Source organism: Ramularia collo-cygni (assembly GCF_900074925.1).
Source record: "Ramularia collo-cygni strain URUG2 genome assembly, contig: RCC_scaffold17, whole genome shotgun sequence".
Classification (NCBI taxonomy): Eukaryota; Fungi; Ascomycota; class Dothideomycetes; order Mycosphaerellales; family Mycosphaerellaceae; genus Ramularia; species Ramularia collo-cygni.
In genome coordinates this window covers 241,876-259,749 of record NW_019716271.1, presented here as the reverse complement: position 1 = coordinate 259,749, position 17,874 = coordinate 241,876, and the positions used below count along the sequence as shown (strand labels likewise).

At 51.6% G+C, this 17,874-nt stretch overlaps 7 protein-coding genes; 4 read left to right on the top strand and 3 right to left on the bottom strand.

Moving 5' to 3' along the window:
• Window positions 1-848: 848 nt before the first annotated feature.
• On the top strand, window positions 849-1,890 carry RCC_09282 (uncharacterized protein; the record flags this gene model as incomplete). XM_023774524.1 has 3 exons in its annotated part: window positions 849-1,134; window positions 1,184-1,346; window positions 1,416-1,890. The coding sequence occupies 3 exons, from the start codon at window positions 849-851 to the stop codon at window positions 1,888-1,890; spliced, it is 924 nt and encodes a 307-aa protein (XP_023630292.1).
• Window positions 1,891-2,298: 408 nt separating this feature from the next.
• On the top strand, window positions 2,299-5,198 carry RCC_09281 (related to Alpha/beta-glucosidase agdC; the record flags this gene model as incomplete). XM_023774523.1 has 7 exons in its annotated part: window positions 2,299-2,503; window positions 2,563-3,291; window positions 3,367-3,456; window positions 3,520-3,676; window positions 3,732-3,782; window positions 3,838-4,268; window positions 4,324-5,198. 7 exons carry the CDS (start codon window positions 2,299-2,301, stop codon window positions 5,196-5,198), a joined length of 2,538 nt encoding a protein of 845 aa, XP_023630291.1.
• Window positions 5,199-6,480: 1,282 nt separating this feature from the next.
• On the top strand, window positions 6,481-7,855 carry RCC_09280 (related to GTP-binding protein gtr2; the record flags this gene model as incomplete). XM_023774522.1 has 4 exons in its annotated part: window positions 6,481-6,767; window positions 6,818-6,919; window positions 6,970-7,677; window positions 7,741-7,855. 4 exons carry the CDS (start codon window positions 6,481-6,483, stop codon window positions 7,853-7,855), a joined length of 1,212 nt encoding a protein of 403 aa, XP_023630290.1.
• Window positions 7,856-8,527: 672 nt separating this feature from the next.
• Window positions 8,528-11,105, bottom strand: RCC_09279 (related to hsp70 protein; the record flags this gene model as incomplete). XM_023774521.1 has 5 exons in its annotated part: window positions 8,528-8,727; window positions 8,782-9,220; window positions 9,283-10,215; window positions 10,283-10,387; window positions 10,440-11,105. 5 exons carry the CDS (start codon window positions 11,103-11,105, stop codon window positions 8,528-8,530), a joined length of 2,343 nt encoding a protein of 780 aa, XP_023630289.1.
• A 1,317-nt stretch (window positions 11,106-12,422) lies between these two features.
• RCC_09278 (related to PAP1-poly(A) polymerase) lies at window positions 12,423-14,507 on the bottom strand (the record flags this gene model as incomplete). XM_023774520.1 has 5 exons in its annotated part: window positions 12,423-12,512; window positions 12,614-12,746; window positions 12,797-12,908; window positions 12,964-14,306; window positions 14,359-14,507. The coding sequence occupies 5 exons, from the start codon at window positions 14,505-14,507 to the stop codon at window positions 12,423-12,425; spliced, it is 1,827 nt and encodes a 608-aa protein (XP_023630288.1).
• Window positions 14,508-14,929: 422 nt separating this feature from the next.
• Window positions 14,930-16,530, bottom strand: RCC_09277 (related to homoserine acetyltransferase family protein; the record flags this gene model as incomplete). XM_023774519.1 has 9 exons in its annotated part: window positions 14,930-15,039; window positions 15,142-15,195; window positions 15,246-15,320; window positions 15,368-15,439; window positions 15,492-15,834; window positions 15,912-15,943; window positions 16,006-16,238; window positions 16,337-16,388; window positions 16,452-16,530. 9 exons carry the CDS (start codon window positions 16,528-16,530, stop codon window positions 14,930-14,932), a joined length of 1,050 nt encoding a protein of 349 aa, XP_023630287.1.
• A 351-nt stretch (window positions 16,531-16,881) lies between these two features.
• RCC_09276 (related to conserved protein/domain typically associated with flavoprotein oxygenases, DIM6/NTAB family) lies at window positions 16,882-17,857 on the top strand (the record flags this gene model as incomplete). XM_023774518.1 has 2 exons in its annotated part: window positions 16,882-16,966; window positions 17,022-17,857. 2 exons carry the CDS (start codon window positions 16,882-16,884, stop codon window positions 17,855-17,857), a joined length of 921 nt encoding a protein of 306 aa, XP_023630286.1.
• Between the last annotated feature and the right edge of the window lie 17 nt (window positions 17,858-17,874).

Here is a 17,874-nt window from a genome sequence, read left to right as displayed (position 1 = left end):
AAGAGACTCAAAAGTCACCCACAAGGAGGAGCAATCGGACTCGCAGCAGCAATGGAGATTTCCTCATCGAAAAGCACGGCGGATCGATCCAAGCATTCAGAACCTGAGAAGCTAGATTTCGAGGCTCGTCGGTACTATCGGATTGTTCGGGATCAAATGACTTATGCTGCGGATGATTGGATGGGAGTACAGAGGGGGAGGTTCTATGAGGAGTTTGATGGCGGGTACAATTAATCGTTCCACAAGTTTTGAAAGATCGTGAGTCTACTTATAGCTTCAAGGAAGATACTCAGAGCTAGTAATATAGTTGTTGTGATATTCCGCAGCAATTCTGTAAAAAAAAAAAAACAAGTCTCGGTAGTGGAAGTTTACCTACATTTTGCATGTGAAGACTACGCTAGTCTGAAAGGAGAAGTACAAACAGGGTTCCCCTCGAGTTCCGCTTTCGGTGTATACTCCGTAGTTATATCAAGGAAGGAAAACACATGTCGGCTAGATAGTTGGATTAGTATCGCTTGCTTGCTTTTTTACCCGCGGTACTACTTCCTACACGCTTACGGTGAGCTTCCCCACCACATGTTCACTACCGATGTTGATCGGGGTAAGGTAGAGTGTGATAAAGCGAAGACCCTCTATATATATACATATCCCAATAGGATATAATTTTGCTCTTTATCCTACTTCGAACGCGCTACAGTGCAATCATGACGGACTCAAATCCACTTCCCAACGGCCATCCTGGCGAAATCATACTCTTCTGCTATCCCGAATCAATCTTCAGCACGAGAATGATTCGATATTTCAACCTGCGTGGTCTTCCATACTCTCTGATTCGTGTGCCGCCCAATATGCCACGTCCTCTTCTTCAGGGAAGGCTTGGGATTAACTATCGTCGGATTCCCATCATGTCGATTGGAAGGGACATCTACATCGACACACGACTGATTATATCGAAGTTGGAGACATTCTTTCCGGAAGGAGCGCTCAAAGCTTCGGATCCTTGGGGAGCTGGCTTTGAGGAGATACTTCAGGGTTGGACGATTGATGGGGGGTTCTTCTGGAGGACTGCGGGTAGTATACCACTCTCCGCACCATTACTGCAGAATGAGGTGTGGGTGCAGGACAGGAAAGAAGGTATTTGATGGATTCTTGAGATGTTACGGATGGAAGCTGATTTGTGTAGGCTCTGGTGGTGCGTTCAACGTTGAAGCACTAGCTGAGAACAGATCTTGGTGCATTGGTCAGCTCAAAGTCTATCTTGGCATACTTGAGAGAATGCTTGAAGATGGTCGGCAGTGGCTCATGGGGCAAGAGTCTCCCACGCTTGCAGAGCTGCATGTATGCTGGTAGGTTACTGGCGACGTCCAGGCTTGTCGATGGATAAGAAGGAGCATCACTGACAGAAACACCGCTAGGATGTGTGATTGGGCCATAAATCTAGCAGGCGATATGCAAGACTCTTCCAACCCCACGGACGATCTGCAAAGAGCCTTGAGTAAGGAATCATTCCCTGCCATCCACGAATGGACGCAAAGGTTCAGGAAACTGGCCAACGAAGCAGAGACCTCGAATCTTGGGGCCGGTCCGCTTGAAGAAGGGTCAGAAGCAGAAGATCGAGTGGTACAAAAGATCCTGTCTAGCACGCTCACGGAGAAAGCTGACATTGGCATTAACGAGTCTGATGTACTCGTGAAGATTGATGGGTTGAAAGCTGGACAAAAGGTTAGCGTTAGTCCATCTGACTTTGGCTTTAATCACAAGGACCAGGGCATCCTTGTTGGACTTTCGGATGATGAGGTTGTCATCGAAATGAAGGTGCCAGGTGGTGGGAATGACGGCATGTTGAGACTGCACTATCCGCGTATCAATTTCGAAGTCGTGGCCGTGTAGAGAAGGGCCCCCTTCCCCAGGCTGGGTGGTATTGTATACATATATGAGTGTTTCTTGATTTTGCAATTCAGTCTACTACAGCGTCGTCTCATTGTAATGCAAGTTCATTCTGACCTACAGAGCTCTGTAGAACGCCCTGGCCCTTGTGCGTTGGGATCGAGTCGACATCGTGAGATGGTCGCGCATGTTGGTGTCTGATCCGCTGTATAAATGGATGTTGTCGTTGTTGCTACGTTGCAGTGTTAGATTAGGGAGACAGTGTTTGTGAAACGCCAAGGATCAGGTGGCTGACCAGGTCACGAGTGTTAGTGGATCCCTCCACCACACCACGGGCACCACACGGATCATCCCTACCTTACTTCACACATCCGGTCGTGAGGAGATGTTCCCAACATTGATGACAGCAAAATGTTGGACGAAATCTCAAAATGGCTGCCGGGCTCGACACAGCAACAAGTCATGTCAGCGCCAATTACATGTCCGGGCTATCTGACCAGCAACATCACGCACACCACAACCGGCATCATCGCCAGCTTGCACCTCGCCGGTCCGGAGTGCAACTCTTACGGGAAAGACCTTCACAACTTGACCCTGGAAGTGCAGTGTCAGAGTGGTGGGTGATTGATGTTGTGATGACCTTTGACAGRAATGCATTAATGCTTGTCACCATAGAAAACCGCATGCACATACACATCTACGATCCTGAGCTTCAGATCTACCAGATTCCAGAGTCGGTTTTGCCACGACCAGGAGGCTCTACACCTTGTGCAGAATCAGATCTCGACATCACTGTAGTAGATAGTCCCTTCTCTTTCGCCGTCAGTCGCAAAAGCAACCAAGATGTTCTCTTCAACACATCAAACACGCCCCTCATCTTCCAAGACCAGTACTGGCAACTCACCACCTCCCTCCCGCATGATCCCAATCTCTATGGTCTGGGAGAGCATACAGATCCGCTACGTCTCAACACTACGGACTATCTGAGGACGTTTTGGAATCGAGACGCCAACGATGTACCAGAGGGCTCAAACCTGTACGGATCACATCCAGTGTACTTTGAGAATCGCATAATCGATGGCGTCGCCAACTCACATGGCGTAGCATTGCTGAACAGCAACGGYATGGACATTCGCATCGATCGATCTGATTCACATGACCAATATCTTGAGTACAATATTCTTGGAGGCATCATAGATCTTTACATATTTTCAGGGCCGAGTCCATTCGATGTCGCCAAGCAGTACACCGCACTTTCTGGGACACCACCTATCATGCCATTCTTCGGTCTGGGATCTCACCAGTGCAGACACGGGTACAAGAATGTGGAAGAGCTCGGAGCGGTCGTCTCGAACTACTCCAAAGCCGGTATCCCATTGGAGACGATGTGGGCAGATATCGTAGGTGAGTCTTGTGAAATTTATGATCTATGCTGATACTTTCAGGACTACATGGACGCCTACAAAGTCTTCACTTTAGATCCCATCAACTTTCCTCTTGCGAAAATGCGGAGGTTGGTTGATAAGCTTCATCGAGATCAACAACATTTCATCGTCATGGTTGATCCAGGTATGTTTGATCTGGATACCACGGAAAACCGTCGGGATGCATTCTGACATGTATCACCTACAGCCGTTGCATACCAAGACTATCCTTCCTTCAACCGCGGAAAAGAAGCTGGTATCTTCCTTCAAAATTCCAGTAATCAAATCTACCAAGGCGTTGTCTGGCCAGGCGTTACAGCTTATCCTGACTGGTTCAGTCAGAATATACAGGAGTATTGGAGCAGGTAGGTCTGATTCTACCAATTACAAAACCCACCTGGCTAACACTTCTTGACTTAGCGAATTTGCCAGCTTCTTCGATCCTGAAAGTGGGCTGGATATCGATGCGTTGTAAGTCGGATGTGTCGAGCCCTCAATACCCCATACTGATACTCCTATCCCTCAGATGGATTGACATGAACGAGCCCGCCAACTTTTGCCGCTACCCCTGTATCAACCCAAAGATGGAGGCGCTCAACTGGAACAACAACACGATGCCACTACCGCAAAGTCCTAAATTAGAACGCCATAGTTCCTTCTCTGGTGACAGGCTTGGCCTCCCCGGTCGAGATCTCGACAATCCGCCCTACAAGATCCACATTTCCGAAGGGATCATCTCTGACCGTACCGCAAATACGACCCTCAGACACGAGAACGGCATGGCGATGTATGATACCCACAACATCTATGGACACATGATGAGCATTGCTAGCCATACAGCAATGCTCGCTCGCCGGCCATTGAAGCGTGCTATGGTCATTACCAGGAGCACGTTCATCGGCACTGGCTCTCAAGTCGCGCACTGGCTTGGAGATAATGTTTCAACTTGGCATCACTGTAAGCCTTGCTGTCATGGATACTGCCCTATCAATACTGACGATTACATGTGTAGATCGACAGTCGATTCGCCATCTCCTCCAATTTACAAGCATCTTCCAAATCCCCATGGCCGGTGCCGATATTTGTGGTTTTGGTGGCAGTACTACAGAAGAGCTCTGTGCTCGATGGTATCGTCTCGGGGCCTGGTATCCATTCATGCGTAATCACTACACCAAGAACTCGATCCCACAAGAGCCCTATCGCTGGCCCATCGTCGCAGAGTCTGCACGCAAGGCAATCGACCTCCGCTATCGTTTRCTTGACTACCTATACTCTCACCTTCAGCTTCAATCTGTCGACGGCACCCCAGCTCTGGTACCGCTATGGATGCATTATCCTTGCGATGCAAAGGCCGCTGCGATTGATGATCAATTCTTCTTTGGACCCGCTTTACTCATCAGTCCAGTGCTAGAACAAGGATCCACAAGTGTCAAGATCTACCTTCCCGAAGACTTGTTCTACGATTTTGAAACTCACAAGCCAATCTTTGGGAAAGCAGAGTGGATCACTTTGCAAGACGTTGGAGTTACTGAGATACCAGTCCATATTCGTGGAGGACATATCATTCCCATGCGTGTCAGCAGTGCCAACACAACGACCGAACTTCGGAAGGGAAACTTCGAGCTGTTGATTGCGCCAGACATGGACGGTCGTGCGGAAGGGTATCTCTATCTCGATGACGGGGAGAGCTTGGAACAAGACGGGACGTCAGAGATTCATTTCACGTATGCTAATGGGAAGCTCGGCATGGTCGGGACTTTTGACTATATYCCTGGGAGAGAACTGATGGTGGAGAAGGCGATAATTCTCGGGATTGAGGAGAGCCAGGAGGAGATGCTTGGATGGCCATTGGTCAAAGCATCGGGCGTGGAGTTGCAAACTAGGTAGCGGGTAATGTATCGGAATGTCGGTTGTGTGTGTACCACCACTGATTCTTATCCGCAAGTCGAAGAGGTGGTAGACCAATGGGTGGAGATGTTCTGGGCTGATATCACCACGAGGAGCATCTCCTCCTGTCAGTGAGGGGCCACTTGTTTATTGGAAGGCGTTGGAATGTGGGCTTATCTGTAGGAGGTAGTACTGTATAACCTTGTTGAGGATATCATGGTCGATGGATGGTTGCTTGCCCGTGACACGGCCAAGCGAAACCCGGCCCATGACCCCCACTCGGGAGCTTGCCCGCCGACCTCTCATCACATTCATCCACTGCATGAAATAGAAAAACCTCCGACGTGCATGACCTTACCGACATCACACCTGCCGRTTGTTGTTGTGCGACCCTAGTGTGATTAAGGAACCGCCAACCCGGACTCCTTCCCACACCGCCGCTTGACCCGTGCCCCCGTCCGTCAGCCCGCGGCTTCGGTACGACGCGCATCCCCGTCCGCCAATCCCTAATCCTGACCGATCTGCCGGTGAAAGTCGTACGTCGGACGGTCGAGCGTTTTGTTTTGTCTTTGGTGGGAAAGGAAGGAGCAAAAAAGACAAAAAAAAAAGGACCAGACCGCCAGTCCGCCGCCACACACACCCACGACCCGGCTTGTGCCTTTCCGCAGCAAGGAAACCCGACCGACCCTAGGATCTGGGAAGTTTGATAGCGCAACCCGCGCGCCGACGCGTCGGATCAATCGCCCATCGCATCGTATCGCCCATCGCAGCCTGCCTGCCTGCCTTGCCGTTTGTCGGTATCATTTCAGTGATCATGGAGGTAAGGCCCCAATTCCCATCCCATCCTGTCGGTTGTGATGTAAGAAGTCGCACGGCCCACCCCCCCATTGTTGCCCAACCCCAACTTCCATACGCTGCGGAATTGATCGCAACTCGCGGCGCGCGCGTTCCTTGGCTGGGGCGATTGTTGATGGAAGGGTGCGGGTGTGTAAGGTACTAGGTATTGCTACCTAACTACCTGCTGCTGCTGCCGCCGTCTGAATGAGGGAATGTGATTGATTCGAATTTCCCGGCCTCCCCATCGCGGCATCCCACCTGCGTTGATAGCTGTGTAAGTCTTCGAAACCTCGAATGATGGGACTGGTGCCACCTTCCCTCTTCCCACCACCGACGGCAATGGCGGCGATTGTGTCACTACTTTCCTTCTTTCCATTGACTACCTAAAGTACTCAACCAACTACTTCTGTCGCTTTCTAACACTTTCTACCATCCAGTCTTCGTCATGCGTACGCTGTTTGCGGCGGACATTTTGAGCCCTCCACCTACACCCGCTCCAACCAAGTCGAATCCGTTTGAGCTGTCATTTCAATCGAATACTGCTCCAACGTCTTCAGTCGCTTCATCCGGGAGCTCGCCAGAACAGAACGCAACGTTAACGCAACACTTCGACCAGAGACTACCAGACCCTGTTGGAGATGCAACACACTCTACCGATCATGATTTTGCGGCGCGCTATGGCCAGACACGGCGGAAAGGAAATCCCAAACTCATCTTTATGGGAACCAGGAGGTGGGTCTTGCTTGTCAATCTTTCTCCACCGATCGACTGACATGTTGTAGAAGCGGTAAATCCTCAATCCAAAAGGTGATATTCGAAAAGTTCTCGCCGGCAGAAACACTATTCCTCGAACCCACGAGCAAGGTCGAGTCTGCTACCATGGAGTGAGCACGTCCGGTCCCCCCAATCGAATTCAACTGATCAATCTCTCCAGCTCCTTTATGAAGTTTGAAAGCATAGAGATACCCTCCAACCTCCCATACACCTCTCCGGACTTTGATCGCGACGCAATCTTCGCAAGCGTAGGCTCCATAATATGGGTCCTCGACATGCAAGACGAGTACTTTCACAGCATCGGCCAGTTGATCGAGACAGCAGTCTTTCTACTTCAGAACTACCCTCGAATCAACTTTGAAGTCTTCATCCACAAGACCGACGGCCTATCCGAGGAATACAAATTCGACACCTTCCGCGACGTACGCCAGCGTGTCCAAGACGAACTCGCAGATGCCGGGTACGCGAATCGAGGAGTAGCATTCTACCAAACGAGCATCTTCGATCACTCCGTCTACGAAGCCATGAGCAAGGTCATTCAGAAATTACTCCCTCAACTTCCCGCAATGGAAGCTCTCCTAAACAAACTCTGCTCCACCTGTCGAATTCAAAAGGCATACCTCTTCGACACAATCTCCAAAATTTACATCGCCACAGACGCCAGTCCCACCTTTCTCAAAGACTACGAGGCCTGTTCCGATTACGTGGATACCATAGTCGACATCAAACAGATTTACGGCTGGCAAACACGTGGACAAGACGGTCTTCTCGTAACAGACGGAAGTACAGAGAGTGAAGCAGTGGGAGAAAGTCTGATCACATACGACAAGACAGGAAACACCTATATTTACGCCCGAGAGATCAATGAGTGAGTAGTTGTCGTCCAAACATACACAAACCTTTCACTCCACTGACCCAAATTCTCAAACAGCTATCTCTCCCTCATCTGTGTCATGGGCCAAGGAAGCACGGCCGACAAACGAGTCCTCATTGACTATAATGTTAGCATCCTCCATGAAGCTCTCATTCAGATGTTCAAGCTCTGAAGAAGAGGTGGGGCTCCTTCCTTCTCCAGGATATGAAATAACATGTCATATAAACAACGTAATGGCCACCACCAATCTCAACAAAAAACCTCTATCCTACTTATATTATTAAATGTGTCTCAAACATGTCTGTGTGTCTTGCAAAGAAGTGGAATTCCGCGTGAGAAATAACGCGAGTAAAGGAAGAGAACAACATTTACTAGCATTTTTTTCAACACTTCTATACCGGACATGCAAGATACAAACAGCCTCCAATCCGTCCATACCATACTACACCCTCCATGTAAGTAAGAACCATGCCCTTTCATAAACAAGACAATTACATATTCGCTTGAGGTATTCGCTCGAATTAGAAAAATCAAGGAAAACCAGTCCGACTCCTCTACAAATTAGATAACAAGGGGGGTAAAAAAGGTCCCACGGGCGCTGGAGAAGAAAAGCTGGTCTGTGGCTGGTACAGATCGAACAGATATTGGCGCAAATGTTTTTCTCTCCCTTCCTTCCTCCCTCGCTTTCAGTCCGGTTTGCGCATCAACATTGGACTTCGCTTCTCCCTTCCCTCTGCCAAGACGACACGCACATGTCCTTTGCTCTGCGAACCATGCATGCGTGCATCTCCCTCCCTCCCGTCTCCATCCGCAATCGGCACAAGATCGAATACCAACAAACGCTTTATCTGAATCTCGCAGAGCACCGTCCCATAACCTCACCCTGGCACACCAACTCAGCATTAAACTCAGACCCATCCAGCGTGAGGTAAATATCAAAATAGACTCGGTAAAAGGTTCCTTGTGGGGTATCCATACGTTCGAAATCCTTTTCGAGGTTCTTCCGGCTAAGATCCGAGGTCAAAGTGACAATTTCCTTAATGCCTGCAGATTTGGTCAGTACAACTAAGCTCTGTTCATCAATTGAGCGCGACTCACGTGGATCTTTGGTGTACTCGGGACAGACGTCCTCATCACAGGCATACAGAACATCCTCGTACATCAGCGTAGCACCAGGCGCAACCTGTCGGAAGAAGGAAACCTTGACGGGCTCGCCAATCTTCACCCTCTGGCCCTTTTGCACAAAGATCTGTCTCGTATACTTGCAACGATCCTTGCCATCAAGAGATGGAACACGGTACTGCTCAGGATGGTGACCTTCCTTGAATGGCTGTAGGGTGGCCATCAGGTAATGTCTTCTCGCCACGCGGGATGTAATGACACGCTCGGTGATACCAGCCGTGACGGCTCCCTTGACGATGGCAGCCACAGAGTCCATGGGCCGGACAACCTTGTTCTGGAATTGCGGCGGTACGTGTAGTTTGATCTGCTGGAAGAGGTACTCGGATGCACCAAAACCTCCCACAACGAGCACGTTCTGTATCAAATAGGTTAGTGTCCTCACGTCTGTCTCATCAATCAAAATCAGATCATGCTCACCTGCAGCGCTCTGTTTTGCGCCTGAATCGCAATGATCTGGTTCCTAACCAACTCCAGAATCCGGTTCACAACCGGTTCAAAACACTGCAGAATCTCCTCGTTGGTGAAAGTCATGTATCCTTCCTCAATGCCGGCCTCGGGAAACTCTGCCTCAATACCGACGTCCACAGCCCACTTCTGTCCGTTGTTTCTAAAGTCTGCCTTTATTCTGTTCTCAAAGTCCATGATGCACTTGGCGTAGACCTTGCCTGCCGTTTTGGAGCCATCCGGAAGTTTCATCTTTCTGATCTTTGCGCGGAGGATGTTGGAGAAGTTTCGGTTGAGTGCGGTGGAACCACACGAGTCTCCAGATCCAGCGGTACACTCTGCGACGGTGAATGGTGATTCTTCCTCGACTTCGTACGCGATCAAATCCACAGTGCCGCCTCCACAGTCGACGATCAGAATTGCGTCGTGTACCTTCAAGTTCAGCAAGCCGGTTTTCGCACAGAACATGGCAGCGGCTTCGGGTTCGGTGATGAGGGTCAATCGGTTGTCATTCTCGTCGCGAAGGAATCCTGCTTGAATGGCAGCGGCTCTTGTCGCGGCCTTGCCAGCATCATTCCAAATGGCAGGGACTGTCAAGAAGTATCGAATGTTGCGCTCCTCTCGGTTGAAGACCTCACCCAAACTCTTCTGCAGCTGATTGCGCATTGCTTGACGCAGCTTGAACAGGTAGTCCGCCGCGACGTCGATCTCGGACTTTCCTGGTGGGAGCGGTGGGAGGTTGATTGGATCGATATAGGTGTTTCCACTCAACATCAGCTGGAGCTTGAACCATTCCACCTTTTGAACACCAGGTTTCGGGTAGCCGGTTGGGGCGAGCGCTTCAGCAATATCAGGTCCCCATCCCACGACCTGCTGGTGCTGGTCATAGTAGAGTACCGTCGGAATCTAGACAAGACGTTCAGTAAGTGAGGCTGAGGCTTGGCGCGACATGACACGACACGACGAAACACACCTTTTGCTTGGTTTGCGTTCCAGCACCGGGCCATTCGACGATGATATCCTCCTTGGCCTCGGTGTTGGTCGCAAAAGCGAAAGCGACGCCGGAGAATGTCGTACCCTTGGAAATGTTAGTCCGGTTAGACTCGCGCACGCTGCTCCGTCAATCTTACAAAGTCAATGCCGACAATCAGCTGAGCCTTGCTCCTGTTGTTACCCTCCACCTCAGCCATGCGATTGTACGAATGCGGGCCTTGTGGCGGAGGACCAGAGCCGTATCCATATCCATGAGGCTGTGCAGCCTGTTGCTGGACGGCCATTGGGTTATAGCCGGGCGGCGCAGGCTGCTGGTAAAGCTGTTGCTGATGCTGAGGAGCGTAGGCGTGCCCTCCACCCGTGTTGATCGGAGGCGGAGGCATGGGAGACGTTGGGCGCTGTCCTTGCTGACCATGACCTGGCGCACCTAGATTGGGATTCCCATTGTTGGCATACTGGTAGCTCGGAGGGCGGCCAAGAGGCTGCTGGCCATTGGGGTTCATGGTGCTCAGCGACGTGGACGATGCCGACGCAGAAGGGGCTTGAGCAGCGGCGGCGGCGGCAGCGCCAGGCGCGGGAGAGAGCTGACCTTGCCGTTCACTGCTCGTGGCGCCCGTGCTGCTGGCGGCGGGACCGACGCCGTTGGAGGGGGAGCTTGTGCTGACGCTGGTGGTCGAGGCGGCGGGCGGTGGAGTGAGGGTGGTGGTGGACGAGTTGTTGTGCTGCGGGGCGAGCGAGTTGTTGGAAGAGCGGCGAGTGGAACCGACGAGCCGTCTAAATCGTGAGTTGAAGGTTGATGACATTGGAAGCTGCCGTCATGTAGGCAGTCACCTCCGCTGGGGCGGGCAGCAGCGATGAGGGACAGGGCTGAGTAGTGGAAGGGCAGGGTGAAGCGAAGCGAGGCGAAGGAAATCAACGGGCAAGGACCGCTGCAACCGCTGACTCTGCTCTGGCGAAAGCGACCGGGGTGGTGCTGTACGGTATGTAGTATGTAAGACTAAAGTAGATCTAGAATTGCCTGAAGCGCAGCCCGAATGGAGAGAGGTTCTTCGAAGCCTGAAGTCTGATTTGACCTTGGCCTCTTACTTTGCCCATCAAATCATCGAACAAACTCACTCGTGTTTGGCTAGTCCCGCTCTCCACATTTGCCCAATCCCCCAATCCCAACAGACGAAAGCTTAATCACGCGCAATATTCTGAATCCGGCCTAGCCTGACGCTCTTCCATCTCGGCTCCTTCCCTGCCCGAGACGACACACCCGTATCACCACAAATTTACTCGGTGCACCCACTCACTTCACCTCATCCGCATGTGCTTCACCCGTACGTGCTCCGCTTTGGTCATGGCCCCACAAACTGCCGTCAGCCTCGTCTCTCCCGTGATCTGCGCAATCAAGACACGATACTCCTCCCCGTGCCCCACTAGTTTCCCTAGACCAGCCGGCGCAACGCCTACCTCACCGCATGTCTCGACCTTGATGCAGAGTCGTGCTATACTTCTCCTCTGAAACGTCACAGGGATGTCTCCATGCAAAAGACCAACGGTTTCGTTCCACAACGCCATTGTAAGACAAGGAACCGCGTCATGGCTTTCTCAGGTCCGTAGACCCGCTAAATTTGGTTTGCATTGTTCAATTTACATAGCTGAGGTATAGACAACCGCCTCGAAACGTATCCTGAACCATTGCCCTCTGGTTCTCGATTGCCGCAGTCGATGAAATAACCGTTTCATCTCGCTTTTGACCTCCCTTGCCTTTCGGCGTCATGGCATTGTTTTATCTTTTGATTTTCTTTACGGTTCGCAAAACTTTMCGGACCCCCCGTGGACTGACTATACTCACCTCGGCAGCCGTTGAGGCGCGAATTTTGTGTCGATGGATCATGTCGAGGCCGGCGGTGTCCAAGCGATGCTGGGCGGCCACTGAGATCTCCTCCTTGCAGGTGCATGTCGGCTTGGAGGTTTGCAGGCCCCGTGATGCTGCCTGTGAATTCGTTTCTTCCTGTCGCGTTTAGCGATGCCTAATGCCGGGTATCCATGTTAGAGTGTAATGTCACCATAGCTCAGAGTGAGCAGAGAGAAAGTTGACTGCACTGTCACTGTCACTGTCGCTGTCGCTGCCATCAGCCAACAGGCATCGCAGAGACGTTGACCTTGGCCGATGTCCCTGGCCCATTCAGTGCGCGCTTAGCAGCACGAGGATCCTCATTCTCCTATTAATTCGCGCAGCAGTTAGAAAGATTGGCAGGAATAGAGACGATTGATGAAGGGCCACAATGCAGGCTATCGTGCCACACCAAAACATTGAACTCACGTGTAGGCCGGCAGAGTCTGCGCTGCGCTTGTTATCCCCAGCTCGAGCGGGTTCATTCGTTTTGTTCTTCTTCCCCTTCTTCTTCTTGGGTCGCGCCTCGCCGGGAATGAACACATCATCCGGGAGAGAGTGGCTGATCGTCTGTCAGTGTCTCGAAGATGAGGGGGAAAGACGTCAGCATACTCTCGAACGTGCTTGATCTGAATGGAGTGCATGTTGGAATCATAGTGCTCCCACTCCGTGCACAATCGTCGGAATTCCAGGATAGGCCACGATATGTCGAGGTTTTTGGCGCCTAATCCGCGTGTCAGCCAATACATTCACTTTCAACGCAAAGAACTTCAACGTACCTTCTAAAAGCTTGATGCCGAGATAGAATGTCGTCGTCCAGACCGTTTGGATGCCGTCCTGCTGCTTCTCGACTTCCCCACTGCCTGCTGCTGCTTCGAGCGCTGCGCTGTCGCCTTGGACCACAGCTTGCACTTGGACGTCGGCAGATTTGTCGACGGTCTTCGTTTGGCCAACTTGGCTTTCCAAGCTCCCTCCAAGAGCGGCCTCGCGCTCCTCATCCGATTTGCAGTCATGCTGGCGATCAATGCCCTTGTTGAATGGCTGCACCAGCTCTACGCTGTTAGCATCCGACTGCTCAATGCCGGTTATTAGTCGTCGGAGTCTGGATTGGACCAAGCCAGACCATGCTTGTTGTGCTTCCTTGGTTCGTCCTGCGGTGATGATGCAGATATAGTGTTGGTACGATGCCGAGAAGAAACTGTGGCGCTCAAAGAGGTCTTTCCACTCCTTCTTCCCAGAGTAGATGTCCTCCATGATCTGATGACCCCTTCTGAGCTCAGCCAGCAGAACGGTCTTGGTAGACGGCATGATGCTAACGGTGGAGTTCATGCAGGGGTACGCAGGGGTGATGACAGGCATCAGGTGGAACTTGTCCCATTTGTTCGAGCTCGGGTCCCACTCCTTCTCCGCCAGCGGACCAACCTCTCTTTGCTGGAGGGTGATGGGCGAAGGCCAGCTCCAATTCGAGATCACGAAGAAGAATTTCTGAACAATGACGGGAGCAGCAGCTCGCGGATAGAGTTGACAGATGCGAGCGACCATCATAGCATATGCAACACCGCCAGGGAACCCAACAACATTGCCGTAGATTGCGCGTCTCTGCGCCCAAAGCTTGACCGCACGAAGCGCCAATCGGAAAATCTTGGTCTGAGGTACCAGCTGCATGATCCTGTCCGTCACACGAGTCCCATTCACACACCTCAGATCTGTTTCGCTCAGCCCCCGAAGCAGGTTGTTATCCGTCAGTTCTAGTGATTTTGGCACAGAAGCAAGTGTGAGGGCCGAGAAGATCAGATCGATGCTGATGCCGTTCATCTCGAGCTTGATGATGGGCACTGTAATCCCCTGCACGGGTGTGAGCTCTGTAAGTTCGTCTGGACCGGCTGCTTTCCGGAGCAGACCTGGCATGTGTTCGAAGAAGTCCTCGCGCGTCACATGCCGCGGCGCTACCATGAGTGTATCGATATCTGATCCCGGCCCGTATACACCAAGGCGATAGCTTCCATATGTGAAGATTTTTCCGCCCGCCTCATCCAAAATGTTTTGAGGGAGCCTCTTCTGCTTGCCGACAATCTGAACCAGTTGGTGAAGCAAGCTTGTGAGTTTCGCTAGTACGTCAGCCCTGCTAACCGTTAGCCCTCCAAATGTACAACCTGGCCTCACATATCGCCAACCTCTTTTGTGTCTCGTCGGGATGCTCGTAATTGCCCTGATGCTTCAATTCCTCCATGAGCTTGTCGCCGAGTTTGACATCAATCTCCTTTGGAGGATCATTCGACAGCGGCGGCGTGACACCGAGATGTTGCGCCCCATTTTGCGCCATGATGAGGTGAGTGGTGGAGGGGATGGTCGATGGGTGCGCGGCGATGCGGGTGTCGAGAATGGTACTCTTAACGCTTCATCGGAGACGTGCGGCACGAACAAGCCGGTTGCGACTGCACTCTCCGGCTCGAAAACTGCAGCGCACAATTGATACTCGCGAGATGGCGCTACCACAGGTATTCGGGCCAGAGTTCGAGCAGCGGATGTGAAAGGTAGGGCAGTCGTCGGTTAACAGGTAGGTGAAGATACAGAGGATACGGTACAATGGAACAAAGAACATTGAAGATGGTTGGCAAGTGACGCTAATTCGTTTCGGCCCGCTGTCCGGGGGTGAACCTCACCTTTTGTCATGTGAAGACCGCGTCACAAATTGCAATCCTCGTCGAGTAGCGTTCACCCTAAAAGCTCGAACAATCGCGACTTCTAGTTCTCTGCAAAGAAGGACCTCAATTTCTCCTCAAGCCACTTGACATCTTCGATGCTATCGCCTGGCCCTCCCGCCCAGTGGCCCCAGATGCTAGGAAAGGCAACGCCTAGATACGATACGATGTCAGCGTGTGCATGTGCGATTGGGGGATCTGGACGCGGTAGCCCGGCTTCGTAGGCTCCCAATCTTCTAGCCAATCTGGACTCACATTTTCCGATGCCTGGCGTCATGTTGGCGACCTCAATCTCAGAGTCTTCTGGCGCTTTTCAACTGTCAGTAGCTGTATGGAAACGCGCTACAAGAGTCACTTACGGAAGTACAGGTCGGTCTGGCATGGTAGAACCAGTGCCTTCGCTTTGATGCCCTTCATCGCAGCGGAGAAATCGCCTGACTTGTCAACAATAGTCTTTCTCGATGATAGCACGACATCTCACCATTGTACGGCTCCTGGGCGGAGCAATCGCCTGCCTGCCAGGTATACAACATCGCCAACATGTTGTCGGGGTCTGGGATCATATCAGCATGGACGGACTTCTACTGTCGTGGCAGGCTAATCACCCTTCGACAAAGCCCATGCCTCCCAGAAGTTCACCATGAAAGCCTCAATGTCCTCGAAACCTAGCGATTCGTACAACTTCTCGCGGTAGAAGCTCTGCGAGAAGCCCCAGCCCGAGTAAACTCTTCCCAGGGCTTTCAAGCCAATCTCTCTTTGCTCTACCGACCAGGCCCGGTAGCTGGCATGGTTAGCTTCGCCTTTGCAGACACCGCCGGAAGTAGCACCCTTGCCGCCCAAAAGTGCAACCTTGACTCCCTCCAACATTGATTGATTGTGGAGAGATGTCTTCGCTGCTCCACAGAACGGTACGATCAGGTCCATGAACGAGGGGTACTGTGTGGCCCACTGAGAAGTATCAGCTGCTGGACACCCCACTTTCTTGAATGCATCGTCAAGAGTGCAGGAGAAAGCAGGATACTTACTTGGAAAGTCTGTCCAGCTCCCATTGACCAGCCTGACGGGCAATAAAGCTTTAGCCGTAGTGGAGTGATACAAACTGCTCCAAGCGTCACTCACCAAGCACCGCCCGCGCATGATCCTTTCCCAACTTCTTCGTGACAAGCTCATGCTGCGCTCTGACATTATCATAGAACAAAACTTCCGGCCAAGGTCGGATCTCCGGTCGATTGCTGGGACTGGATGATTCTCCGTTACCGAACAGAGCAGTGATGACGATAAAGTACTTCTCGGGATTCAACGTCTTGTCGTTTCCGATGAGCCACTCGTTATTCTCGATCAAACCACTGTACCTATGAGCGAATTATGGAACTCAACATATGTGTTAGACATTAGAGGTCAAGTGAGGGGCTCTGAACAAGGCATGTGCCTCACAGTTCAGCTCGCTTACCAGGTGGGATATATGATCAGCGGCTTGGTGGCATCTCCAAAGGTTTTGTAGGCTTGAAAGAGACATTTAGAATCAGCTGCGAGCATATCCGATGGGTGTCACTTATAGTACTGACCAATCTTTGCGTCAGGAATGGATCCGCCATTCTTCAGCTTGAAGTCGCCGAGAGAGTATGTCAAGTAGTTCGAACTCATATCTTCTTGTTCGTCTCCACAGTTGGGGTCGTTTCAATAGGGACAACGATGCTGCTGTTGTGTGAGCTAAGCTTCCGCCTCCGATCTCAATCGAAGCTTTGATCAATCGTGCCCCGCAAACACTTGTTGATAAGCTGACGCGAACATGGGAGCATCCGTCGCAGAGCCGCAGAGCCGACCACATCATCGCCTAAAGGCGGGTCTTGGGCTAGACGCGGAAAGGTTCCGGTTGGATCCGTCGGTTTTAACAGCAATTGAATTTAAGAGCGATTCGAAAGCAACTGATTATAAGGAACATACAACCCACGGCAACTGGACAAGACAACCACTGCAACAACACAATTCATCAACATGTCATCCGATCAAGAGCAAAGAAAGGAGGATCCCAAGCCGCATGAGCGTATGTACGACGGGGAGAAACAAATCCAGAGAAACCGTACGTCATATCCTGTTCCATGCCCGAGATGAATAATGACATTGACCTCCTCCAGCGCATGGAAACTTCAAAGAAGTAGAAGCAAGCCGTTCCCCCTTCGACTCTCAAGCCAAATGGCACTTTACGCAAACTCCTCAACCAGACTGGAAAGTCGGCCAAGGTGCCAACGATGGTGGCGAATCCCTGAAGAAGAACCACGTTGAGATCAACCCGTACGAAGAAGGCCGCCCGGCAACATTCAACTACAAGCTTCTCATCTCAGCAATCATTCCTCGTCCAATTGGTTTCGTCAGCACCCTCTCCCAAGATGGCAAGAGCACAAACCTCGCTCCCTTTTCCTACTTCTCGGTGGTCAATCATGATCCTCCCGTCTTCACCATTGGTTTCGCAGGAGGCTTTGACAAAGCCAAAGACAGTCTTCGCAATCTGAAGGAGTCGGGAGAGTGCACCATCAACATCATCTCGGAACATTATCTCGAAGCAGCAAACGCCACGTCCGTAAACTCTCCCTATGGAGTCTCTGAATGGGCTCTTACCGGCCTGACCCCTGCGCCATGCAGTCAAGTTAAAGCGAGCAGAGTCAAAGAAGCAGTCTTCAGCATCGAAGGCAAACTGATGAACACGCAAGAATTTGAAAGTCGAGCGACTCCAGGCAAGAAGACCGGCGTGCTGGCCGTCATTGAAGGAGTGAGATTCTGGGCCCGAGAGGATGCTATCAACGCAGACAAGAACCTCATTGACCCCGCCATTCTACGTCCCATTTCAAGGTTGGGAGGCATCACGTATGCTAGAGTCCTGAACGGAATTGAGCTGCCTAGGCCTGATTGGGATGAGTTGAAGGGAGAGGCGGAGCCTGCGGATCTCGTGCAGCCAAAGGCTAGTCAGCAATGAAGGTGGCAGAAGCTTTG